Here is a 26,082-nt window from a genome sequence, read left to right on the forward strand (position 1 = left end):
TGCCTCTGTCCTCACAATGTGTGAGAAGGTCTATTCTCTGTGACTCTACAGCGTATACATACAAAAGTCAAATGGACATTCTTCACCCGTGTATTAGGTGCAGGGTATAGACCTACTGTTTGTAAGAACAAAAGCAATATGCCTTAGTCATAATGTGTAATTTTACCATGTTTCCTTGTCTTTGTGAACTGTAAAAATCCCTTCTTCCCTTACTCCCAGTAGCTCCAGTTAAATAGTCAGCAGGGCCATGTGTATTGCAGTACCATAGGAAACAGGTACTGACTTTATCACTGTTTTGACTTTGTATTTATCTAGATCTTACAGTGGTATAATGTCCAAGATCTTTCAAGTGCCTAGCCATTTTTGTTTTCCCAAAGAAAATTATTCTAAGGAGGTTGATCTTCAAGAGAAGCTTGTACAAGGCCACTTGCACAGATTGATATGACAAGATGGGCTATGGTATTTGCTAGAATTTGGAAAATTCTGAACATATCTATGCTCTTATTAGATGCTTTGTGATTGCAGCAATGAACCCCAGCTGATAAACAAAAACCAATTATGAGCAGGCTTATCTTGTAATGATAAAAGATTTGCTGATTCAAGCGAGTTCATTTGTATGAGTGTGATGGTTTGGGTGTTCCCCGCCCCCCCACACTTTGGAAATCACCCAGGCTAGACTCAGCCAGCTCTGGAAATTTGAATGAAGCTTATATTTACAGCTAACACAATATACAAGCAGATATTTGCAGTATATACAATTATATACAGAAATATACAAGATAAAAGGTAATACAGAAACACAACAGCCCTCCTGAAACCTGAGTTCCCAGGAGAGGCTCCCAACCGCCCCTTCGCCTTCCCCCTACCCTTCTCAACCTTACCCCAGTCCCAAGGAAGAATGGAGTTTCGGTCAGGGGTTAGGAAGCAAAGTGGATTAGTCAAAGGAACAGAGGGTGAGGTTAGAGATGCAGCTCAGTCAGTTCCCCAGCAGAAGTGATGAGTGTGTTATCTGTGTTTTGATATTTTGTTTTTATACATCTCAGCAAGCCTATGAGTGAGGTAGACATCAGCCTTGTTTTCCTTCCACAGCCTGTAATCTAGTTCTTCTCACCAAAACATTCTAGCTAGGCTCAAACTAGCACAATGAGTGGCCATTACATCAGAACAATAAGTAACAGTTGTAATAGTTTTGAAATTAAAAACTGAACAGAATCCTTCTAACCTGGCATCCAAAGTGGTCAATTTCAGCTTCGTAAAGTTGTTCAAATTTATTTGCTCATCTGTTCTTTGTTGCCACACATTCTGCTGAGTGTACTTCCTATTGTCAGGGTCCCTCTAAAGTTCCTACAAACATGGCAGAGTTGGAAGGAAGGACACTATAATGTAATTTTAAATAGGAAAAAATTGACAGTGCATTACATCTAGGAACTGTTTTTGATAGCATGAAAATTACTCCAGAACTCTGTTAATACTGTCATCAGAACAGGCTCACAAAAACATAAAATTTCATTGACCTTCTCTTGCACCAGTTTTTCCTAAAGCTTCACATGAAATGAGTATTAGCATACACTGGCTTTACTAAAGAGCAAAACACTATTACACATTGACTTCTTATTGATGACTGGATCATAGAATCATAGAATGGTTTAGTTTGGAAGGGACCTCAAAGATCATCCAGTTCCAACACCCCATCATAGGCAGGGACACCCCACAGTAGAACAGGTTACCTAAGGCCTCATCTTTGAACACTCCAGGGAGGGAGCATCCACAACCTCCCTGGGCAACCTGTTCCAGGGTCTCGCCACCCTCCCTGTAAAGAACTTCTTCCTAACATCTAGTCTAAATCTCCCCTTTGCCAGTTTAAACTGCATAGATCCAAGTATTTGTTGAAGAAAATTAAAATCGTTGTCTTCTGTATTCTTTAGATTTTCTCAGGACTGGTAGCTTTGAGAAAGATTTGCAACCACCCTGATCTCTTCTCTGGTGGTCCCAAGATTTTGAAAGGTGTACCAGATGCTGAGGTGGAGGAAACAGATCACTTTGGGTATTGGAAACGTTCTGGGAAAATGATAGTGGTAGAATCCTTGCTCAAAATATGGCACAAGCAAGGTCACAGAGTGCTGTTTTTCACTCAGTCAAGACAGGTAAGATGAGCTAATTGCTTTTAGGTTTAGTTGTCATTAAAACTAGAAATGTGTGCCTATGTCCCAGAAAAACTTGTAATTAAACCACTTTTTGTGTAGTCCTCCTCAGAAAACTAACATCATCTTGAAAACAAGTAAATCTTTAAAAATTATTGTTTTGGGAATAATTGGAGACCTGTTCTCAGGTTCAGTAAGCTGTACTAGCGTGGCATGATGTTGTGACAGTGTTGTCCAAATTCACTCTACTGGATGAAGGGCTGCACCAGTTGTATCTATATAATACCATGCTGCATCAGTGATGATACGTATATTGTCCCTAATGTGTAGTTTCAGGGTAGAATGGGTAGTCAGTTGCTTGCTCTGTTTGGTGTGCTTTGCATCTGTATCACAGACTGTGACCTCCATTTGTTTTCCTTAAGTATTCACAGTTTTATCTTGTTTCTGTGGATTCCCTTGGAATGCTGCACCATTTACTTGGTTAATCATCTGGAGATCATGGCTCTAGATTTCCAAAACCAGCACAAACGTTCCACTCATGCATTCAGCAGTAAAATAATGAATTTTCTACTCATTTAAGCTTAAGTTTTTGGTCATCATCTTGTTTGCTTGATCGGCACTGCAGTTAGTATCAAATTCTTGTGACTTGATCAGACAGTTACTCGGTCTTCATGTCTGGATTTCACAACAGATGCTGCAGATACTGGAAGTCTTTGTGAGAGACAGAAACTATTCCTACCTCAGGATGGATGGGACCACAACAATATCTTCCAGACAACCCCTTATTACAAGATATAATGAGGTGAGGTGTTGCATCCTACACACTAACAACTATTAGTGAGTATGGTTGAGTTCTTGCATTCCTTTTTGGTCTATTTTTAAGGATACTTGTTCAGATCTGAGAGGCAAAACTGGGAAGTAGAGTCAAAAGAAACTACTTCCTTTGTGAGAGAGAGATAAAAAGGTCATCACTTCTGCCACACTTTAGTGTGAGAAAGAAAAACTTGTTTGAACAGGGGAAAAGAAATTCTGTGGGACAAAAGTATATGAAATTTAGATCAAGCTACTTTATTTGTCAAAAGATGTATTAGTCATATGAGGAAATGTACTTTACATGGTTCCCTTTGCATCTTTGCTGATAAAAGAATCCAGGAAATTTAAAAAGAAAACCAAAAGGTATCTTGTACTTTGGTAATCCTTGCTTTTTAAATACTCTTTTATGTTGTAGGACAAATCCATATTTATTTTTCTTCTAACGACTCGTGTTGGTGGCATTGGGGTTAACTTGACTGGTGCTGACCGGGTAATTATTTATGATCCTGACTGGAACCCCAGTACTGACACACAGGTGAGTTTGGTTCACTATATTCTTTTTACCAGCTAAGTTGAAAGAGAGCTGAAGAGAGAGTGACATTTATCACCTCAAACAGTGTTCAACCACTATGTTGCTCTTCCCTAAGTTGCTGTTCCCAGCAATAGCTGCTGAGGGTGCGGTTCCACATAATGATTACTGTTGTGGTGAAGCCAATCTAAAGAGGCTCACACCACATCCCCTTTATGCTGTTACACCTTACCACTGCAATATCATTGATTCATATAGCCTGTTTAGAGCGTAGCCCAGCAAACAGATGGAATGGCCTGGACTTTGTAAAATAAATTACCAAGACATTTCTGAAGAGAGAGCAGAGTTGTGCAAGCTCTTGAACAGACATGACTGTTCATGATAGCAGTGCAGGGTAGGAAAAGGAGAGCAAGCATTGCTTCACTTGGTTTTGTCACTAAATAATGATACACAGCTAGAAGCACCTTAGAAACTGCTATTAAGTCAGTACCTAAACGAAGTTATGCTTTATCTGGTGATGCAGTGAGTCTCTTTGTTTTTCAGATCTCCAAACAGTATTTGTGACTTACATGTTTGAGAGCTCAAAACTGTTTTGGAAGTCTAGTATGATGTAAAGTGGTCTGGTTTTTAACAATTGCTTCAGGATGTTTGTAGGAAGATTTTCAGTTAAGAAAAGTCCAAAGAAAATTTGTGTATTAAACATCTTTTGTGAAGTCCAAAGGAAATTCATGTATTAAACATATTTTGTGAAATAGATCTCTTTTGAACTAGGTCTGTATGAAGTACATCTTCTGGATAGGAGTTCTAATTTTAACCATTTTAATTTTATTCCAAGAAAATCTTTAAGTTGTTAGATTTCTTGGTACAATTGGAGACTTGTCTTTTTGCACATGTAAACGTTGTAAATTGTCTCCCTCACCAGCTAACTTATCCAAGTGCTGTAGAAATACCACAGCTAGGTAACTGTTTGAACTACTTTTTCAATGTCCAAACAAGGTTAGAAACAACAGTATTGATACCTCTGTTAAACATATGTCTAAGGTAACCAAACCGTCTGCATTCCAGGCTCGAGAACGTGCTTGGAGAATAGGACAAAAGAAGCAGGTGACTGTGTATAGACTTCTCACTGCAGGTACTATTGAAGAGAAGATCTACCACAGGTCAGTCAGAACAATTGCTTGAATAGAACGAATCACAGAATGGTTAAGGTTGGAAGGGACCTCAAAGATCATCCAGTTCCAACACCCCATCATAGGCAGGGACACCCCACAGTAGAACAGGTTACCTAAGGCCTCATCTTTGAACACTCCAGGGAGGGAGCATCCACAACCTCCCTGGGCAACCTGTTCCAGGGTCTCGCCACCCTCCCTGTAAAGAACTTCTTCCTAACATCTAGTCTAAATCTCCCCTTTGCCAGTTTAAACTCATTACTCCTCATCCTGTCATTACAAGGCCTTTAAATAGTCCCTCCCCAGCCTTCTTGTAGGCCCCTTTCAGATACTGGAAGGCCACTACAAGGTCTCCTCAAAGCCTTCTCTCCTTCAGGCTCCAGAGCCCCAACTCTCATAGCCTATCCTCATAGCAGAGGTGCTCCAGCCCTCTGATCATCTTTCTGGCCCTCCTCTGGATTCGCTCCAACAGTTTGATGTCCTTCTTGTGCTGGGGGGCTCCAGAACTGTACACAGTACTCCAGGTGGGCTCTGAAGAGATCCCCTCCCTTGCCCTGATGGCCATGCTTCTCTTGATGCAGCCCAGCATACAGTTGCTGTCTGGGCTGCACGTGCACACTGCTGGCTCATGTTGAGCTTTTCATCAACCCAGTCCCCCAGGTCCTTTTCCTCAGGGCTGCTCTCCAGCCATTCACCACCCAGCCTGTGTCTGTGATTGGGATTGTACCGACCCAGGTGCAAGACCTTACACTTGGACTTGTTGAATGTCATGACGTTGGCCTAGGCCCACCTCTCCAGCCTGTCTAGGTCCCTCTGGATGGCATCCCTGCCCTCTAGCAAGTTGACTGTGCCACACAGCTTGGTGTCACCTGCAAACTAGCTGAGGGCGCACTTGATTCCTTTGTCCATATCACTGACAAAGATGTTAAACAGTAGTGACCCCTGGGGGACACCACTTGTGACTGGTCTCCAGGTGGACATTGTGCCGTTGATCACAACTCTGTGTGCAACCATCCAGCCCATTCCTTATCCAGAGTGTGGTCTGCCCATCAAGTCCATGTTTTTTCCAATTTGGTGACCAGAATATACTTGGAATACAAGCAAGAAAATTTTTATAGCCAATGTGCAGTGATGTAACAGTGACACAGCTGTGCCTGTGCCTGCATGACCTGTAACTCTCAACCTTGGCCATGATGGGCACATCACGTAAAACTTCTTCAAAATTTCTGCTGAGAAACAGGCCTTCAGGTATTAGATTCCCAGCTGCAAGGCTGTGCTGCTGCCTTTCTAGCTTGAAGATACAGGTACTAAGTATATGTAAATGAGAGAGTATAAGCTATATAGATAGGAAAACACCTTACTCAGAAGACTCAACAAATCTGAAATGAAAACTGAAATCAGCAAGTTCTGTACATTGTCTTTAGGATCTATAAATATGTATGTGGTACATACATCCATGTACTACTTTGCAAACCCAAGTTGACTTTATTCCCAAGTCATTGCAAAGCGAATATGAAATCCCCAAAACTACCAATCATACTCATGTTGTTTATTCCAAAATGTAGCTAAAGTCTTAAAGTGCTTATGTTTTGAAACCATTTATTTTTGGTTTGCTTTCTCTGTCATTTTTCTCAGTAGTTAGCTTCACTCACCTGAATTCCTAATGAAAGTACATGGGAATGCTCTCTCTGGGCATTACTTTTTGGAACTGGGGTATCCTCTTTGAAAAGGCAGATGAATGAAAACCTCTAAATAATGAAATACCCACACTTATTGAGTGCCTTTGTTTAATCTGTTTTACCACAGGGACACAAAGCATCCGATGCTGGTTGGCTTGTGTCCCTCTGGCGTACTTGAGTGTTTAAATTGCACTGACCACATCAAGGAAGTGGGTTTTGAGGGTCAGGACAGCCATCAGAAATTCATTTATTTCTAGAACAGTGCCACTGCACTTTGAACTTGAACTCTCTTCTCTATTTTCTTCCCTGCAAATATGTGATCACCTTTGCAGGAAGCTATGAAGCTCAGTTAATTCCTACATTTTTTAAAGTCTTTCTGTGTGTATACTACAGTAGCTGGGACCTATGTTTAAAGTTAGTTTTTGCCAGTTGGATTTAAAAATAGGTTCCCTGCTTAATTAATGTCTGCAGAGCCAAAAGCATGATAAAAGTACTTCTTGAGAACTGATTTCCAGCATAATATAGGGATGTGGGTTTTGTACAGGAATACAGCACCTAGGACTTACAGTCAAGAGCTCTGTAGTACAAACACAGCACAGAAGCAGATGTACCAATATTAGAAGACTTTTTTTCAGTGTAGCACTCCCCCAGATCTGTTCTTCAATCCTCTGCAAAGGGGCACTTCTTTTCCTCCTTCTCAGCCACAAGTCACATTTTCTTTTTCACTGGTTGTCATTCAGTCATCACCATAAGACTGAGCTACTCCACTGCTTTTGATTCCTACAACTAAACTAACTTTAAATGTTAGCAGTTTGACATGAATTGTGCTTTTCTTTCATGAGCTTTCCAATAGTTTCATTGAATATATCACCAAAAAAAAATTCTAGCTGTGAAGTTATTTATTGCTTAGGTAATTGTGTTACGGGGTTGTCTTTTGGAATCTAACATCATCTTCCCCCTGCTTAATTGTTTGGCAGGGTAACACTTGTACTTAAACATTTTTCAGTTGAAGTACTGCATTCATCAGTTTAACATAGGTAGACTTTTGTTGCATGTACAAAGTACTACCTTTTTTTTTCCATTTTAGACAAATCTTCAAACAGTTTTTAACGAACAGAGTACTGAAAGACCCTAAGCAGAGGCGCTTTTTCAAGTCCAATGATCTTTATGAGCTTTTTACTCTGAGCAGCCCAGATGTATCTCAGGGGACAGAAACAAGTGCAATTTTTGCAGGTACACATTTTTCTCTTTGCTTAAAAGAAGAAAAAAGATTGGAGTGTTTGATAAATGAATACTAATTTCATTCATCCCTCAGGTACTGGTTCAGATGTTCAAGTCCCAAAACGCCAATTGAAACAAAAACTTGAAAAGCCACCTGAAAATGGCACTTCTGATGATCTCCATCTTACAGAAAGCAGCCCACCTAAGTGCAGCAAGTCATCCAGTTCCTACTCAACAACCCACGTGACAAATTCTTCTACTAAAGAAAGAGAGGCAAGTGAGGAAACCAAAGTAAATTTGGAAGCCTTTGACCAAAATAGGTATGCAAAAGATAATACACAAGTTGCTAGCGATACAAACTCATTGAATAAAAGCAATGAGGAGAGCTTAGTAGGTGCTGGGAAATCTACAGCCCAGTCATTGCCAGATGATGCAGGGTCTTCAGAGAATACCAAATGTGTCAATGCCATGGTGGCTGATGAAGTACATGAAGCAGCTAATGCAAATGTGAAGGGAGATTTTAGCCTTACATGTGGTGCAACTGGCTCTTGGGAAAATGAGGCTGCTAAAACTGAAGATGGGCAATTAGATAACCATTATAAATGTACCTCAAAAACAAAGCACAGGGTAGATACACTGTCACACGGGAGACACAAAGATAAATCTAAGAAGAAACATCACAAAGATGCCAGATTTGAAGGAGAGCGCATTCCTCATCTCGTGAAACAAAAGAGATACCAAAAGGAGAATAGCGAAGAAGAGGAAGACTCTAAGCAAAATGATGATTATGTCTTGGAGAAGCTTTTCAAAAAATCAGGTAACCATTGATATTTTGCTGCTCAACAGTGTCAGGCATTTAAACAAAGCTGTATCAAACTTCAGCAAGTGTGGGAAGGAGCAGTTCTGTTATTCTGGTCCTGCAATACAAAATGTGTTTTATCTGTTCTGTGTTGAAACATTAAAATGAAACTTCAGTGAAATGCTTCAGTTATGAAATGTGCTGATTACCTTGGCACAAACATTTCAGAGAAACCTGCAGCCTTCCAGAAACACTTCTGGATATAGAAGCAGTGCAGTGTTTCTTCTAGAAATACGGATGTAAGAAAACTTTAATTTATACAGGGGTTTCACATCTGTCTACCCTGTCTGTAGCAATAGAAGTGATCAATTTACATACGTAATTGCCAAGTCTGTTGTGAATAATGACCCAGTGAGCACACCAGAAGTGGTTTGCTATCAAATTGATTGCTTGCTAGAAGGAGATTCTCTTATTAGAAATTAGGGTACTGAAGTACTGAATGTAATCAACCTGAATAGGGAAAAATGTGATGGTGGCATTCACTTTAAACGGTGAATATTTAATTGTACAGATAACCATGTACATAAACAGATGTCTTCTGTCACCTTTGCTTGTATCTTCTGGTTTTTAGGGGTGCACAGTGTTATGAAGCATGATGTCATTATGGAAGCTTCCAGTTCAGATCACGTGCTGGTGGAAGCAGAAGCAAGCAGAGTGGCCCAGGATGCCTTAAGAGCCTTAAAAGTCTCTCGACAGCGGTGTTTAGGAGCTGCTTCCGGTGTGCCGACGTGGACAGGTGTGAGTGGCCTTTCAGGTGCACCATCAGGGATAAAGTAAGTTCAGTCCTCACACTGCTTTTCCAAAACCAAGAGTTGCTTAGGATGCTATGGATATAATAGATTTTGGTGCTTGATATTTGCAGTAACATATGTCAAAGTTGAATTTCATGGTTTATATTTAATAAAGAAGTGAAGACATATTACAAAGTCCATTCTGAAATACAAAGAAAGCTTTATTGCTGCATAGTAGAGGAGGGAGAGTTTGGCAGAGTGCTCTTGAGAACCCTAAAATGCAAATGTTTTTGGCAAAACTATCCTAATCATTTTGAGAAGGGTGTTTTATGGTGCCAATTCTTTTTGTGGGTTTTTAGGAGTCGATTTGGTCAAAAAAGAAACTCGAGGCTGCTTTCTTCACCTTCTACTTGTGTATCACCTGCAAAGAAGTACAAGGTAGGAGGCACAAGCTGACGTTTCTCTTGTAATAGCTGATGTGTGAAATTATCTGATTTATGCAAAAAATCCACTTTATATTGTAGATGTCTCATGCTCATTTGTTATACAGTTGTGTAGAATTTCAGAATTTTTACTCAGCCAGTTTTTATTTGACTTTTCATGTTTTGATAGAGCAGTCGATGAAGTTTAATCAGATAACAGCCACAAACTGCAACGTGGTCTAATTATCTGTCTCAAAATAACAAAGCTTTTCTTTTGCTTCTGAAGTTCCAAAGTTGAGACCAGAAGAAGTTACCTATTTATTTTGTATTAGCAATCACTAACTTCGGAGTGTTCTTATTTGTCGTTTAAGTCTCAACAGCAGACATATTTTGTTTAAGAGATTCTGTGGATCACAAAATCCAACTTTTTCCCTAATCTGTTTTTATTTGCAGGATGCAGATACAGTAAAGAAAGAAAATATAAAGAAGTGTAGTTCCAGTGATCACTTTGATGGAAAATCTGGAGAATCATTATCCAGTGCACTAGACTCTTCGTCTTTGTTAGCTAAGATGAGAGCAAGAAACCACCTTCTTTTACCACAGCAGACAAGGAATGAGGGAGATGAGAATCATCAGCAAGCACCAACCCTAGCCCCGTGTTCAACAGAATACGATGAGCTGCTTGTGAGCGTGCGTAACTTCATCGCGTTCCAGGCCCGTGGGAACGGCGAAGCAAGCACTCAGGAGCTGCTGCAGGAATTTGAGTCCAAACTGCCTGCAACGCACTCCTGCGTCTTTAGAGAACTGCTCCGGAATCTTTGCACCTTCCACAGGAGCCCAAATGGTGAAGGTGTCTGGAGGCTAAAGCCAGAATTCCGCTGACCTTTGTCAAGGGAAGACACCTGTCCGTGTGCTCAGCCACTACTCTCCTTTCAAAGACTTGCTGTTTCCCTTTTAAAATGAGGAATTATTCATAACTTCCTAATTGACTTGAGCAGTCAGTGGTGCAATGCATGTTGCAGGCTCAGAGCTAACTTAATTTCTGATTTACACTATTTATATGAAAGTGCCATCTACCTCACAGATGAAACAACCCAAAATATCAGCACCTTTTCTTTAAAAGAAAATTTAATATAAATGGGATGAAGAGTACATTCTGACTTTTTTATTGTAATAAGAACCATGGATGTTGCTGTGGGTTGTAAGATCTTTATTTGATTTCTATGAAATTACAAGAACTTTTCCCTCTTTTTTTTTATGTGTTACTTGAATAGTCATGGGGCACACAGTGTACCATCAGGAAAAACAAAAGGTTAATGGTCAGTATTTGCTTGTACCCACAAGTACAGCAAAATCATTCTGTGATGCTTCCCTCAGTAGTGAGCATTTTTTTTTAAAGGTGGTGCTTTCATTGTTGCTAGTATCTAGCATATATACTGTACCTTAGATCACTAATTAACTTGGAAAATAGCTCTGCTGCCATAGAGGCTTAATAACAAAAAAGGGGAAGTCTGGCAGGATATTGAGATGATTGACAGTTGATTATTATGGAAAACTTATTATATTACTGGAAAAAATACATTTACACTTTAATCATCAATTCAATTACAGTCCCATACACCACTGACAATTTTGTGGTAAAATATTTCTTACTACTGAGGTGACAGTAACTTATGTTTGTCACAGAGTGTAGACTGATAATTAAAATCCCATGAAACATTCATGGCTCTCACTGTAATTTATGTCAAAAACTTTCCAGTTCCCTGTTAGCACTTAAATACCTTGGCAAAGACTGAGGTGTGTGTTGGTCAGAGTGGGGAATGGTTTCACTGTATTTTACTAAGCATAATCACTTTTGGCCAGAGACATAATTGGAACATATACAGAAGTTACAAGTTGTACTTATTCTGTAGATAGGGAAAACCTTGGTCTTCCTGACAGACAAGTTGTAATACCTATTTTCTTGCAAGGAAGGACTGGACTGTTTGTAGCAAACCCAAGTAGTACACTGAGTCTCTCTTCAAGGTGTATTACATATCGGAATGTTAAGGGAGTAAAAATTGATAGATTTTGAGAAAAAACACATTCATGCACATTCTTGCAGCATCATTAAATTACCATATGGCTTAAACTGAGAACAGTTCAATGTTAATGCCTAATGTCTTTCCTATCTCTAAGCTGTAGAGAAAATGGAAAGCTGAGCTACTTGTATTTTTTCAGTTGAAAGTATTTTGTTTACTTCAGGTGACAGTACAAATATTGACATGTGTATGGTGGAGCAAGAATACACAATTTATTCTCATAAAGAAAAGCTTCTAAGATCCTTCCTTGGCTTTGCTCACCACTAAAGAATCTAGAGACATTCAAAAAAGAGTGTGCCATTGTTTTACTAGTGGTCAGCTGGCTTTTCACAGGCTGGAGTTGGAGAGGGCATCCAGTCCAAGAACCTGGGTTTTTTTCATCATGGCATTTTAAAGTGGGACCATTGCATCTCTTCCTGACATCTCTTTTTTTTTCTAATCCCATTTATATTCACTTACATTCCTTCTTTCAGGAGATAGATGAAACCAAGAATATGGGCTGTAATTGCAAACCACACAAACTGTAGATAAGTTGGTATGACTTAAAATGGATTAGTAAAAAAATAAAAATTAAAAAACCCACACTTTTTTTGCTTTGCTTTCCAAAGCTACAGGGAAATCTTAATTGGTTTTGGATGTCATGCTCCTATGCATCCCTATGTCTCAGGAACAAACCAGGAACTCAGCTGTCAGCAAAGCTGCTGTGCCACTTTAGCTGTCAGTTCTGGTGCCCTGTTTTATTTACTGCTTGCAACCTTAAAGACAGAGGTCCTGTACTAAGGAAAGTTTACAGCTTCTTGCTGCTGTATTTATATAAAGAGACTTGCATGTGCTTTTTATAAATCCTTGGCTTTTGTGGACTTATTAAAAAAGCAAACTCTAAAGTCTGTTCTAGAAGTCTTCTTTGAGAACGGGAAGGAAAATGGGTTGGGGAGGGACATCTTTTCCTGTGTAGCATGGCTATTATTGAACAATTCATATTAGTATTTAAGTACATTTCCATTTTCCATGCAACTTCAAATTCTGCAACTTCAAATCCTAGCAATTCGATGTTTTCCATTACTGGCTTTTGTTTACAGTGTTTGAAAGACTGAATCCACATTAGGTTAATATTCAAAAGAATCTTTTTAAGCATTTAATCTCAAAAGTGTATGTGATTAAACATCTACAGCCTGATTTCTAGGTAAAAGTTGTTCTGTAATATAATTCAGCTCCTACGCATTTCAAAGTAGAGGAGTTATTTCAGAATAAGCTCATTTTTATTCCATGAAGCATGATTTGGTTTTATTTCATTTTTTGGCATTACTTGTGTAAAGTGAAATCTTCAAAGAATATCTGAAACAATTCCTGACTTCATGTAGTCAAACATGGTTACCGTTTGTTTAATGGTAATGGTGGATAAGGTTAAGGGCAACTGTCATCATCTACCTGGACCTGAGTAAGGCATTGGGACTCCTTCCCACATGACATCCTGGTCACCAAACTGGAAAAACACAGACTTGATGGGTGGAGCACTCGCTGAATAAGGAACTGGCTGGATGATTGCACGCAGAGAGTGGTGACAACCTGCAGACCAGTGACAAGTGGCGTCCCTCAGGGGTCAGTGCTGGGACCATTGCTGTTCAACATCTTTGTCAGTGATACGGACAGAAGAATCAAGTGCACCCTCAACAAGTTTGCAGATGACACCAAGCTGTGTGGCACAGTCAACTTGCTAGAGGGCAGGGATGCCATCCAGTAGGGCCTGGCCAGGCTGGTGAGGTGCGCCCACATAACCTTATGAAGTTCAACAAGGCCAAGTGTAAGGTCCTGCACCTGGGTTGGTGCAATCCCAAGCACAGACACAGGCTGGGTGGCAAATGGCTGGAGAGCAGCCCTGAGGAAGAGGACCTGGGGGTCTGGGTTGATGAAAACCTCAACATGAGCCAGCAGTGTGCATGTGCAGCTCAGACAGGCAACCGTGTCCTGGGCTGCATCAAGAGAAGTGTAGCCAGCATGGCAAGGCGGAGGATTCTCCCCCTTCACTCTGCTCTCAGCAGATCCCACCTGGAGTACTGTGTACAGTTCTAGAGCTCCCAACACAAGAACATCAAACTGTTGGAGCAAGTCCAGAGAAGGGACAGAAAGTTGATCAGAGGGCTGGAGCACCTCTGCTGTGAGGATAGTGCATGAGAGTTGGGGCTCAGCAGCCTGGAGGAGAGAAGGCTTGTAATGGCCTTCCAGTATCTGAAAGGGGCCTACAAGAAGGCTGGGGAGGGACTATTTACAAGGTCTGGTAGTGACAGGACAAGGAGTAATGGGTTTAAACTGGCAGAGAGAAGATTTAGACTACATATTAGGAAGAAGTTCTTTACAGGGGGGGTGGTGAGACACTGGAACAGGTTGCCCAGGGAGGTTGTGGATGCTTCCTCCCTGGAGGTGTTCAAGGCTAGGCTGGATGAGGCCTTAGGCGACCTGTTCTAGTGGGAGGTGTCTCTGCCTATGGCAGGGGCTTGGAACTAGATGGTCTTTGAGATCACTTCCAACCTAAACCATTCTGTGAAACTATATATAATAGTAATATGTGCATGGTTCCAAAAATCACTTGCATGAAATGCATGTGTTTCTATAATTTGTTTTCTTAGCTCAGTAAAAAAGAATGATCAAAATACAGATGTTAAATTAGGAATCAAAGTGAAAAAAAAATTGCTAAATCTCACTAAGGAAAGACATTTCAGCATGAAACAGTGAGTATAAGCTTTACATTAAAAAAAAAAATAGTAATATTCCACAGGGAACTACTGAAAATTTCTTTCCTGTAAAGAAAGGTCATCTTCTAGTATTGCAATTCTCTGTCTTTCAAGAAGGTGTGAAAGAAGGCTGAAGATTTTCAAATGGACTTGAAGGGATTTTTTTATTCATAAAATCTTCCCTATTTTTGAGCTATTAGGACTAAGAAGTTTCCAACTCTTCATCTGTTGTAAATACTCACTGACATGGATGGGCCAGTACTGTTCCTCAAGGACCTTCTGATACTAGCCTTCATCAGAGCCAACAAGTGTGTTATCTGGGCTGCTGCACTGTATAGGGTTAACACTCCTGGGGGAGTGACCCTGAACCTGACCCTAGGGGTCTTGGCCCCTCCTCAGGGGTGGGCCACACTCCAGGTGATGGTTAGCCCACTCCCCCCACTTCCTGCGGTATAAAAGAGGAGCACTTCCTGCTCCTCGCTCTCTTTTCTCTTGCTCGTTTCTCCTCTACCTGCGTTCATGACCGCACACACACACTGATACTGCATACCAGCCACGAGGCAGAGACACCATCACACTACTCGGGTTGTATCCATCCCTGTTTTGTATTTTTGCTGTTTTCCCTTCCTTATCCTTTGTAAACTCCCCTACCTCCAATCCTTTTTTCTAAGTTATTGTTAAACTTTTCCTTTTTAACTTCCAAATCGAGTGAGATTGATTTATTGGGGTGTCCCTACCTTTTATCTCTCTCCCTGTCTTTTGGGGAAAGGAGAGGGAGGAGGGGAGGGCACTCTATAAACTCTATAAATTCTATAAATTGTCATTGGGTCTACCAAATTTATAAGAGTCTCTGGGAACTTGCATTTGAACCCAAGACATGCACATACATGATTGAAACAGCCACAGAACATGTGCCTTTCTCCAGTTCATGTGTGCTTATTGATACTGCTGTATGAAAGCACAGTTAGAGGTGAGTTGCCTCCCTGAAAGGAGATAGCCTGTTGCATGGGGTTTTGGTTGATTTTTCACAAAGAATGATCTTGTAGGCTCCATTTTTGACTGAATGTCTGATACAGTTTGAGATATGCTTTTCAAAAATTATGGAGATAGATGATGGCAATGATTTTAGTAGCCACCTTTGTGCCTCATTTCCCCAGTTGAAGTTACATATGAAATGTGCTTAAGGTTAATTATATTATTGTATCAGGATTTTTTTCCCCACATCTACCAGTCAACTCAGTTTGGTAGTGAATGAATATTGCCAGGACCTGTAACATCCTGTCACTAGTATGTAAGCAAAAAGCTCCTCTCAGAGGGACTTCTGTGTAAAGACTGAGGGAGGTAAGACAAAGTCTGTTCAGTAAACATTGATACTACTGTGTAACTGGGAATCCTCTGGGGAAGGAACTTTCCAGTAGCTTTTAAAATGTTGTACATTGAGATGTACCCAAAAAACCCACAAACAAACAAACAAAACAACAACAACAACAAAAACCTACCTATACTGATACACCATACAAAGCTATCCAGGCAGGCATCACAGAACTAGAAATAGCAGTACTGAAGTAGGATATATCCTTCAGGGAAAGCTGCCACAGGAAGCAGTAACTGAAGCAATTAATTTGACAAAACAGTCTTAGAGAAATCAGCAACTTGACTGATGTTCTTTGGAACTGGAAATGCTTTTCTCCAACAAAGCATTTATTTCTACAAGAAGAAGATGGGTAGATTATTAATAAAATCAGTGGGACCTTGTATTCTTTTTATGTACTGCTGTGATTACTATGTCAGAGCTAATAATAACAGTTTAAGTTGTTGAGAGCCGCTGAGGTGTTGAGAAACAGCCATATCTCAGTGGTTCCACAAGGAAGGACAATGCAGTGTCTCTTGTGCTGGTGGTGGCTGTGTTTTCTCTAATTATGCATAAAGATGATGAAAAGATTAGATGTGAAGAGACTCCATGGCAACTTTATCTAAATTTGACTTACTCACAATGTTTGGGCCAAGAAATTACTTAAACCATGAGGAATCATTGGGAAGGAATTAAGTTAAATAGCACAGTTAATGAGATAGTTTAGGGTGATCTGCCTGTTTGGTCTTTCAGGAGCAGGGAAAATTGGATTCTCCTGCTATAAATCTCTGTGTGACTTTGGATGCCGTACTATATTTCTTGCTGCATTGGTTTCTCTGTCTGTCAAGGAAGGCATGAAATCTTTCAGGTCATTCAGGAAATGACAGCACAGTACTAGCTGGTAAAACAAATAATCTGGCATCTTATTGTCTAGATGATTAATTCAGCAAGTGCAGTTTATACAAAACTATCATTAAAATAGTGCTGAGAGCCCAGGTTTTCAAGGGCTTGAGTAGGGCACAAGCTGGGACATGCTGCAAGCCTGCACTTGGGAGTCTATCTCCTCTGGGGCAGGTATTTATATCTTAAGATACATGGTAAAAACACTCTCTGCTACTTAAGACCATTTATAGTTTCCTTGCTCCAACGTTCAAGCTAAATGCTGAATATATGTTTACAAACTCAATGCCTCTCTCCATCTACCCAGTTCTCAAGGGATTGTTATTCCAGGGTGATGTGAGCACTCCTATTTCACATGCTATCACTGATGTCTGATTTTTTTTTCAGATGAGATCGAGAAGATTAAGCTTTCCTTAGTAATGATTATCTTTCATTAGTGACTCTCGTTTTGCTGCCTCTACTATCATTAGAAGTGCTCCCTGCCTGCAAAAGCCGTAGTAAAGACTGCAATGCATCATTGTTGGGTTCAGGGAGCAGAAAACCTCACTTTTCTTTCTCGCAAGGTTCCGAAATGCACAATGAAAGCTCCCAAGTAAATTTTTATTTGTCTTCTCTAATGATACCATGTCACAATCTTGTTTGTTCAGTTTCGCTGTCCCTTATTAATTATAAGGGAATCAAAGATGATGTATCAGGCCATATAATAAATCCCACTGTTAACACCCATAAGCTATACTTGAAAGCCAGCTGATTTTGAACACTTCAGATGCTCCAAACTGTATATCCAGTCATTTAAGAGGAGAAAAGAAAAGCAATGCCAATGCTAAACTCTTTAGAGAATCCACCTACAATTTTAAGTTGTTAACCAACTGTCCCTACAGATTCCCTGCTTTTTCTGGGCTCCCAAAGCCACATTTCTCACAACATATAAGTTGAGAGAACTTATTTTTATTGTACAGAACAGGGAGGTTGAAGCCTTGCAATAATTGCAAACCAGTAGATAGTATCATCAGTGGAGCTATGACCAGCTCCTGCATAAGGCTTACATAAGTGATGAGTCACAGTCTTACAAAAGAATAGGGAGCGAGGTTTTCATTATGTTGTTTGTCTAATCAGAAATATGAAAATAAAAGAACACAGCACTCAGTGGGTTATGTTTGGCTAACTGTAGGCTAGAATTTCTGCAGTTGCACTAATATGATTGAGGCATTTCGTTGTTTGTGGTCCCAGCTTATATTAAATAGAGAGGATTTTTCATAAGTCTTGCCTCTAGGGCAGAGTTAAGGCTGTTTGGGAGCCCTAGCTATGTGTTTCCAGACATTAATGTCTGAAAGCAGCACCATGAGAGTAAAAATTGAGGTAAATGCTTAGGGAGGATACCAGGAGAAAATGAAGAGGCCCAAGGGCAGGGTGGGGTTTGTGAGAATAAGCACGTGAAGAAGCATTGCAGTGGAAGCAAAGCTTTTAGGATGACTGAGAAAGTCTCTTTCAATGCTCTCGGGCAGAGATAGTTGAATGGGCAGCATCTGTTGTTAGCCATAAACCGAGATACCTACAGCCCTAAGAAGACAACTGGAGAGTTCTGAGCATAAAAAGCAGCTGTAGCTTTATGTGAAGCAATAGTGCTCTTTATACTGGTCAGATTAATCCATCATTGCTTCTCATTTTCATCCATCAGTTCTCTGCGTCTCATGTGGCAAACCGGATCAGCAGCCTTTGTCTCCTGGGAGCCTCCTTGTCACTAGTTTGTCTCCTGGTGAAAAAAAAAATGACAACTAATAATAACGATCCAAAGTTTGTTAGTTTCCAAACATCACTACAACAGCTGAAGGGCGGAACTGTGATAGCAGGAGGGGTTCTGGAGCTAAAGAGACACATGACCAAATGCGCCAGAACTGAAGCTAAAAGTGAGTGCTTCCAGGTTAAGAGCTGTCTGAACAATTGACATGAAACCTCGGGATTTTCTTTCCTCTCTTCAAATGGCTAATTTGGGATTGTATGGAGCTGTAGTCTTTCACCACTCTGCCCCCTAATCCACCTCCTTTGCTTTCCTGCCTGGAAAGGGAACAGGAGGCTGTGGCACATGCACAATAGGCACTAATGCATGAACCATCAGGAACTTGTAATTGCCTCTCATTAAGTCGTCAGACTGCCTTAAAAAGGACAAGTATGCAGGATGCTTCGATTCTGGGTTTGGTTTAGGTTTGCGTTTTTGGAGAGGAGGTGGAACTCGATCAAAGGAGGTGAAAGAAGCACACTGCAGAAAGCTGGTTCCACTTGGGAATTGTTTAAGCCTTAAACCAGCTTTGTCAGACCGCGTGTGCCTCCCTCCATCTCTAATTACTTTGAAGCTCGACTGCTCTTCCTACACTGCAGTAGCAGACACTCGGACTCTGTCTCTAAACCCTAGCTCTGGGCAGCTGCAGCGCCGCAATTAGAGGCTTGTGTAACCGCAGGCTCTGTCCTGCAGTATTCTGGTACCTGGGCCCACACCGGGCCACATTCTGTGGGCCGTTAAACTGGAAGATGCAGAGAGGCTCATGCGCATGCTTTAAAAAGTAAATTTAACAACTAGGGTTTTCAGATGGGCTGTTACTTTGCACACACTTGGCTTCCTCTGAAACCAACAGCCGTTTCCCCGGGCCCCGGCCGCCGGTCCTCTGATGTCAACTAGCGAACAGCGATGCTCCATTGAAGCCTTTAAGGGGCCTTAATGGCCCGGGCGAGGCGCGGCCGCCCACGCCCTGGGGCAGCGGCTGCCCGCGCTGAGTGAGCACCCTGTCAGGGTACGTAGTCATGCACTCGCTTCGCCACCGTCAGCGTCGGCGGGCCGGGGCCCGCGGAAGGGCCGCTGCCCCCTCGCCCTGCCAGTGTCAGAGCCGCGGAGCGGCGCGGGGCACTCAGGTGGTCTAACTAAGCCAGCCTCGCCGCCCATGGAAGCCCGCCGGTTCTGGCTGTGGCTCTGGCTGGGTCTGGCCAGGCTGCTGAGCCTTCCGGTGGTGAGCGGCCTGCCCCTACTCCCCGGCCCTCGGGACGAGGTCCTGGCGGCGGCCTTGCAGCGGCTGCGGGAGGTCTTCGACGTCGAGGAGCTGCCGCCCGACTTCCTGCCCCACAAGAAGCCGCCTCAGTTCATGGTCGACCTCTTCAACAAGGTGGCCTACGCCAACGGCATCACCCGCGCCCCGGGGCTGCTGGAGGGAGACGTAGTGCGCAGCTTCGAGGACCGAGGTGGGCCCGGGCCCCGGTCGGTGGCCTTGCTGGGGGCTAGTTGAGCGGTGGAGGCCGAGCCGCGAGGTGAATTCGCTGCAGCGACGCTTTCCGAGCCGGGGAGCGGCCGCGGAGCCCTTTCACCTCCCGTCTTGCGTCCTCGCCGCCAGATTGGCGCAATGGAAAACGCGAGTTTGCAGCTCATTTTGCGGGGTGCTGCGTTGTTCGTAAAGATGCCTCTTTTCCAGTTCACGTGGACCAGTACCACTTCTACTTCGATATCAGTGCGATGGAGAAGGGCGAACAGATGCTGAAAGCTGAGTTCAGGGTCTTCAAGCTGAAGAAGGCACATGTGTCTAGCGGGTCTGATGTGAAACACTTTTGCAAAGTAAGTCTGCTAGTTAAACACTTACTGTTCCGTTGTTGTTAGCAGTGAAAGTGAGGAGTAGAACCACTTACGCATAAACCTGGTTTATTTTTGGTTTTATTTGAGAGATGTTCTCACTTCGCCTCCTGTATGCAAGGAACTAGATGCAAGGCTTTGACAGTATGCTGGCCTTTGTGCATCATGGCAGTGAGGTATCCCTAGGGATACCTGTGTCAGGTCTATCTTACACCATGCTTTTCTGGGGTTTGAAAGGCTTTAAAATTTGAATCGAAATTTATCTGCTTGAGCTGCTCGAAAGAAAGAAAGAAAAGAAACCAGCAGAATGGTGAGGATTCTGATGCTGAGTGTATCAGTTCTTTTGGAACAATGCAGGATTGGACTTTCTGTAAACATGCAGACAAAGATGTGGAGCATCTTTCACAGTATCAGATGTTAAAACCAGATAGAAAAGGGCTGATGAGGATATTTTTCTGTAGTATCAAGCTGTGCAATATTCTGCCTCTGAAGACATCTAGAAATAAATGTATACTTGTTTTTCTGTGAAGCTGTCCAAAATACTTTTCGCCTGGACTAGAATGATAGTACAGTTTTACAGTTGTGAAGTGACAGAAATGTGCATAATGTTCATAGAACTTTTTTTTTTTTTCTGGAAGAACAGTTGGTTTATTTTTTTTGTTTTGTGCTGCTTTCATCAAGGTGGAAGTGTACGAGATCTTGGAGAGTGGAAGTACGCCACAAAAGCAGCACCTCGTTGCATCAAGATTATTGTCCTTGTACACAGAAGGCTGGGAAGTATTCAATGTCACACAGACAGTAAGCAGAGAATTCTGACGATTGTAAATCTCCTAAAATGACAGCTCATAACTACAGCAGTGACCTTATGCTGGGTTTTGTGGTCAGTTCAAACTTGAGGGACAGCAGAGGGAAAAGCTTTCTCTCTACACTTAAGAGTACACCTGATGCTGCCTGAATTAAAGAGGAAGCATTTATATGCTGCTAGCAGCACGGGCATGATAAGAATTGAATAACCCAAACCTAGTGGATAGAAGGGGACATCATGACAAATATGTCACTGTGACTAAAATGTGTTAGTCCTTCAGGCTGCTAAAGGAGATGGTGTTAATTGTGTTCTAAATCTATTTTTTTTTTTGTTTCTCCTTTTTATTCTAGTGACATTACTATGGAGCAGATGTGCAGTGTATTTTAACGTCGTGTTTTTGGAATTTGTTCTGATAGGATATTTTCTTATTTAACTTCCTTCATGGGTCTCTTTCTTTGGTTTCTAGATTTGTTTTGAAGATGTCCTTAAACTGTTACGTATGTGAATGCCTTTCCATAGCAAAAAAGCCATATGTCGTTTCAAACAATTTCTTTGGTTTAAATATGTACTCTCAGTGTTTCTCATTGTCTATAAATTTTATGATCAGACTGAGTGGCATGCTTGGTTGATTGGTTGAGCTATCTTAAGTCAGGATAGCCTGGCCTTATCTGTAATTATAACAATTAGATAAATTAAATTTGCTTAATTCTGAGTTAGTGTCTTCAGATGCCATGTTTGGTAGATTCCAATGCACTCTAATAGTATGGAAAGTCTGGAAAGTTCCCATTATTGTATGATTGCTGTGGAACTAGTAAATTATCTGAAGCAAATTGTCTTCATGAAAATATATCTTTGGGGCATGTGTATGATATTTTTCATTTTTAAATGTTGATTTACTGTTTTAAGTAAAATCAAATTGACTCTCAGTTATACAGCCATCTCTTTTATGTGTTAATATTTATGTTCTTACGCTGTCATAGTTTGCTACTTTCCTGATGAAAACATTATTTAATCATAATGCTGTAACAAGAATATTGAAAGAGTAGTTTTCCATTTCCTTGTCGTTAACAGGTTTCCAAGTGGGTCAGAAACAACAGCTCAAATCATGGCTTTTTGATAACTACAACACACGTATTCAACAACAGAGTTGAGCACAACCTGATAAAGTTTGCTAAGAGCCAGGGTCCTTTGCAGGAGAGCAGAAATGCTCTCCTTGTCCTCTTCACCAACAGTAACAAACGGAGGTCTTCCAGTTTTGTACTCTCTTCCACAAGTAAGTTCACATGAGAGCAGGAGCAAGAGCTCCATGTTTAGAATATGAGCTCCCTGTTCATCTTCTGTTACCTTCTGCTGCCTTATATATGTCTAATGTGAGCATTTACTTGCATTTGTCGAACAGGTTTGAAATTCAGCTTCGTCACTGATCAGAGCTTGGGTTGGTAGTGCTTGCTAGGAGGTCACCCAACACCTTAAATTGCCTCTTCCTTCAGAAAAATGGTGTTTACGGGAAATACTCATGGATCTTAGGAAGAATCTGGTTTGTTTTGCTTGTAAAGGATTGAGAGATATTTTTAATTACTATTTATATTATTTTGTGGTGGTGAAGTTTTCATGAAAATTGTAGATCAGGTTTAGGCTGAAAGAAAACCTCAGTCACCTGGAAAACCTTGTGAAAGTGCTGGTAAAGCAACTGTAAGAGTTAAGTGTAGTTTTCAAGAATGGAAGAGGTTGTTAAATAAGATGATTAAACCTCTCTGTCTTTGGATTGTTTTTCAAGCACCTGTTTAACTTCAGTGACTAATTAGCATTGTGACTAAGGGCTGCTTCCATCACAGACAACGCCCTCGTCCCTTAAATTACAAAACGCAGTGTCTTCACCTCTCACTGGTCTTTTAGTAAAACCAACTGGGGTTGGACTTTAGAGGCTGATAAATATAAGCAGCAAACGCTGGGGAAAAATTGCTTTGGATTTGCATGTTAGAAAGAAAGGTAGGTCTTGAGTCAAGAACTAGGTGTTGAAAATTAATTTTAAAAAAATAGGGTAGCCTGTTTATTTTTGTTTTCCAAAGGAAAAAATACATAGTGGAATATGAAATCCCAATGCAATGAGCATCAGTCTTTAGGATGCTGTAGCAAGACTGAGAAATTGATACTCATTCTCGGTGAAGAAACTCCCTAGACCTGCCTGCTGTCTGTGGTCAGTGATTGTTCTACCAGCCTGTGTATCAGTGGTTTTCAGCCTCTGCCATGGATCATGTGGTCTCAGTGGACATTTATCAAGGCTTCTCAGAAGATATTGTCAGTAAGCTTTGCTCTGGCAGAGTTCTGTAAACCTGGTGGATTTTTTTAATAGAATTATTAAAACTTTTTACAAATATTACTTGACAGTAACTTGCTCTGATTTGCAAACATGGATAGAGCTTCTGAGAGGAAAATACTGGAGAGGGAAAGAGACTCTGATCTTCACCTTGTGTTAGCACTGTTCAGTGTGATGTGTGTTATACAAGTGGCCATATAGAGATTTTTCATACCATTCTGGTCAGATTCAGCCCTGAAAAGGGCCTGTGAATGGAATGTGGTTTGTATCTTTGAGCTATTGGTTCATATTTCAACTGAATTGGGGCCTTTCAAGCCACAAAGTGAAACAGTGTAAAACATGGCTGAAATGGCAATTGAATATACACACCCCTCCCATCACTTTCACACTTTAAGTGCCATTTTAAAGTCTACTCTGAAGATAGGGATGTAGGTGTATGGAATAATCTTTCAGACAGAATACTCTACTTTAAAAAAGAATTTCTTTTGAGAAATATTAACATGCAACTTTCTTTCATACCAGAGATGAACCCTGCAAAAAATGGTGCTGAAACTCAGATCATAGGAAGCAGCAATGCAAGCATGAGCAGGAGACCTCGAGCTGCTGCAGTCCCTTTTGCCAAAAGCCAGGTAACAGCATGCCATCGAAGGGAGCTCTATGTTGATTTCCGTGCTATTGGCTGGTCAGGATGGATTATTCACCCCAGTGGATACAATGCATTTTATTGCAGAGGATCCTGCCTTTTCCCTTTGGGAGAAAACCTAAATGCAACAAACCATGCTACAGTTCAATCTATAGTCCATACACTTAAACTGTCCCAAGATGTCAGCACTCCCTGCTGTGTGCCAGATGAATTGAAGTCCCTCAATCTTCTCTACTTTGATGACAAAGAGAACGTGGTACTTAAAAATTATAAAGACATGGTGGCAACAAGATGTGGTTGCCATTAGCAAGACCTGGTTTTCATCTGTGTTTGACACGTGCTTGGATTCAGTTCTCCATTCGCCACTGAAGATACAAAGGAAGATGTCCTTTTAGTTTATCAGGCAGGAGAGCCAGAAAATCAGCTCTGCATTGTATCCTTCTGTCCTCACCATGGCTATGTTGAAAGGTGTTCAAGGCTGGCTTTCTAAGAATTATGAACTTCTGGAGAGTACGCTGCCTGCATGGAGAGCTGCTTGACTACCTTTACAGCAGAGGAAATCATTAAAAACAGGAGCGTTGAGTGTTCACATTAAGGCATAATTCTGTATATCGAGGCTCAGAAGTTCAGTATTTAACATTCATGGTAATCCTGCCTCAATCCAGGATGTGATGCAGGTCTCTTAGCAACACAACCTTACTTAATTTTGACTGCATAATCCAATGAGGACATACACTCCTACCTTTCAGGAGAAGAGTTTGCCTAGAGCTAATCTCAGAGGCGTCTACCAGCTACAGCTCATATATTACTTGGGAGTATTCTTTCCCTGTATTTTTATGTAGCCCTGCCAAATGCAGGGACAGCCTTTAGGTCTCCTTAGGACTTGCTAACCAATCCAGGTGAACACATAGGTCAGTATTTGGGAATCAACACATTTTATTTCCAACTCAGGGCCTCAGCTCTATGTGGTGAAGGGTCAGCTGCTCACTCTGGTTACAAAATCAGTCTCTTTCACCGTGGTCTGCTGTGGCTGTTAGGCTGTGTGGCAGCAGATGCTGTCTGTGTATCTATACAATAGCTGTACAATGAGATTCTAAACTTTGGTCAAAATCCCCATAGTTTAGCAAGAAGAAAGAAGACCATTAAGCTTTGGAGGTCCATCAGAAGATGCTGGATGCTGGCCTGGTCTTGTGTCTGATGCAGATTTCATGGAACATACTCACTGATTCCCTTCCATTCTTCCTTGAAGAATAGGATATGGACTTGGAAGGAATACCATGAGGTCTTACACTCTTGCTACAATCTAATGCATGTAACCAGCCTGTTGCATTTCCTCAGTTAACTCACTGAATTAGAACTTGAGCCTGGCTAGGTTTGTCTCCAATAATCCTTGAAAGAAGCTAACTTTCTCACAGAACACGATACCTCCTGTGGGTAGAAACTCCATGGAGAACTTTTTTACTCCAGTGAGATTAAAAAAAGAAAATTGCATATGTAAGTACTGTTCTTTCTGTAAATACTACTATCTGTAATAAATTTATTTTATTTAAAATACAAACTCCTGAAGTATATTAACTTAATCTGTAATATAAAAAGTTAGTTTTGGAACAAATGTAATATTAGTCTGTGTTTTTTTTATGTTGTGTTTGAACCTATTTCCTTAGGGAAATGCTTCTCCAGAAGAGGACATTCCAGTGACTTCAGTAGACACTGTATCAAGTCCTTTGACTCTTTGTGGACTACGGTGGATAAGCAAAACAGATGTGTCCTGTTCAGGGGTGATTCAGTGATGATTTATTAAGTGAAACTTGCATTGATTCAATTCTTTTAGCTCTTGTTTGAGTTAGGTATCGAAAGACCTCAAAGTCAGTTATGTGGTGCTTGTAGCAAAGCCTACCTTGTGGGGGTCCTGTGCTTAATGTGCCTGTGAGTTTCCATTTTCCTGGTGTGCAAGGCCTTGTTTCCATGTTGTAATATCTTGGGATGTTCTGTGTTGTGATATCTTGGGATGCTTTCATAAAACTTAGACTGAGTTAGGAAGCCAAAGGAAATGCTGTTGTCTCTCCATAGGTATAATGTGTG

General features: G+C 41.2%; 2 protein-coding genes across 4 annotated transcripts in view; both read left to right on the top strand.

Annotated features, from left to right (window-relative positions):
• Positions 1–12,529, top strand: part of ERCC6 (ERCC excision repair 6, chromatin remodeling factor) — a 50,015-nt gene extending 37,486 nt beyond the window's left edge. For both annotated transcript variants that reach the window (XM_064144757.1, XM_064144756.1), the window contains 9 exons: positions 1,926–2,144; positions 2,833–2,943; positions 3,370–3,489; positions 4,549–4,643; positions 7,419–7,564; positions 7,647–8,369; positions 8,983–9,184; positions 9,502–9,580; positions 10,018–12,529. In XM_064144757.1, the coding sequence (XP_064000827.1) occupies positions 1,926–2,144; positions 2,833–2,943; positions 3,370–3,489; positions 4,549–4,643; positions 7,419–7,564; positions 7,647–8,369; positions 8,983–9,184; positions 9,502–9,580; positions 10,018–10,446 (2,124 nt within the window). In that variant the 3' untranslated portion in view covers positions 10,447–12,529. The remainder of the gene's footprint in view (positions 1–1,925; positions 2,145–2,832; positions 2,944–3,369; positions 3,490–4,548; positions 4,644–7,418; positions 7,565–7,646; positions 8,370–8,982; positions 9,185–9,501; positions 9,581–10,017) is intronic.
• A 6,872-nt stretch (positions 12,530–19,401) lies between these two features.
• On the top strand, positions 19,402–25,209 carry LOC135176108 (bone morphogenetic protein 7-like). 2 transcript variants are annotated; one of them, XM_064144758.1, is made up of 5 exons: positions 19,402–19,853; positions 20,066–20,220; positions 20,917–21,033; positions 22,112–22,313; positions 23,880–25,209. In XM_064144758.1, the coding sequence occupies exons 1-5, from the start codon at positions 19,559–19,561 to the stop codon at positions 24,305–24,307; spliced, it is 1,197 nt and encodes a 398-aa protein (XP_064000828.1). In that variant the 5' UTR covers positions 19,402–19,558; the 3' UTR covers positions 24,308–25,209. The 2 variants fall into 2 exon arrangements, with proteins under 2 accessions (XP_064000828.1, XP_064000829.1); XM_064144759.1 differs by having other exon boundaries at positions 20,081–20,220.
• The last annotated feature ends 873 nt before the right edge of the window (positions 25,210–26,082 follow it).

This window comes from Pogoniulus pusillus, chromosome 6 (genome assembly GCF_015220805.1).
Source record: "Pogoniulus pusillus isolate bPogPus1 chromosome 6, bPogPus1.pri, whole genome shotgun sequence".
In the NCBI taxonomy this organism is placed as follows: Eukaryota; Metazoa; Chordata; class Aves; order Piciformes; family Lybiidae; genus Pogoniulus; species Pogoniulus pusillus.

What these genes read in the sequence shown, in the direction of transcription:
- LOC135176108 (XM_064144758.1), top strand. Translation starts at nt 19,559, where the DNA reads ATGGAAGCCCGCCGGTTCTGGCTGTGGCTCTGGCTGGGTCTGGCCAGG. An exon ending in GCGCAGCTTCGAGGACCGAG is followed by an intron (nt 19,854 to 20,065) that starts GTGGGCCCGGGC and finishes TTGTTCGTAAAG; the next exon opens with ATGCCTCTTTTCCAGTTCAC. An exon ending in TATTCAATGTCACACAGACA is followed by an intron (nt 21,034 to 22,111) that starts GTAAGCAGAGAA and finishes TGTCGTTAACAG; the next exon opens with GTTTCCAAGTGGGTCAGAAA.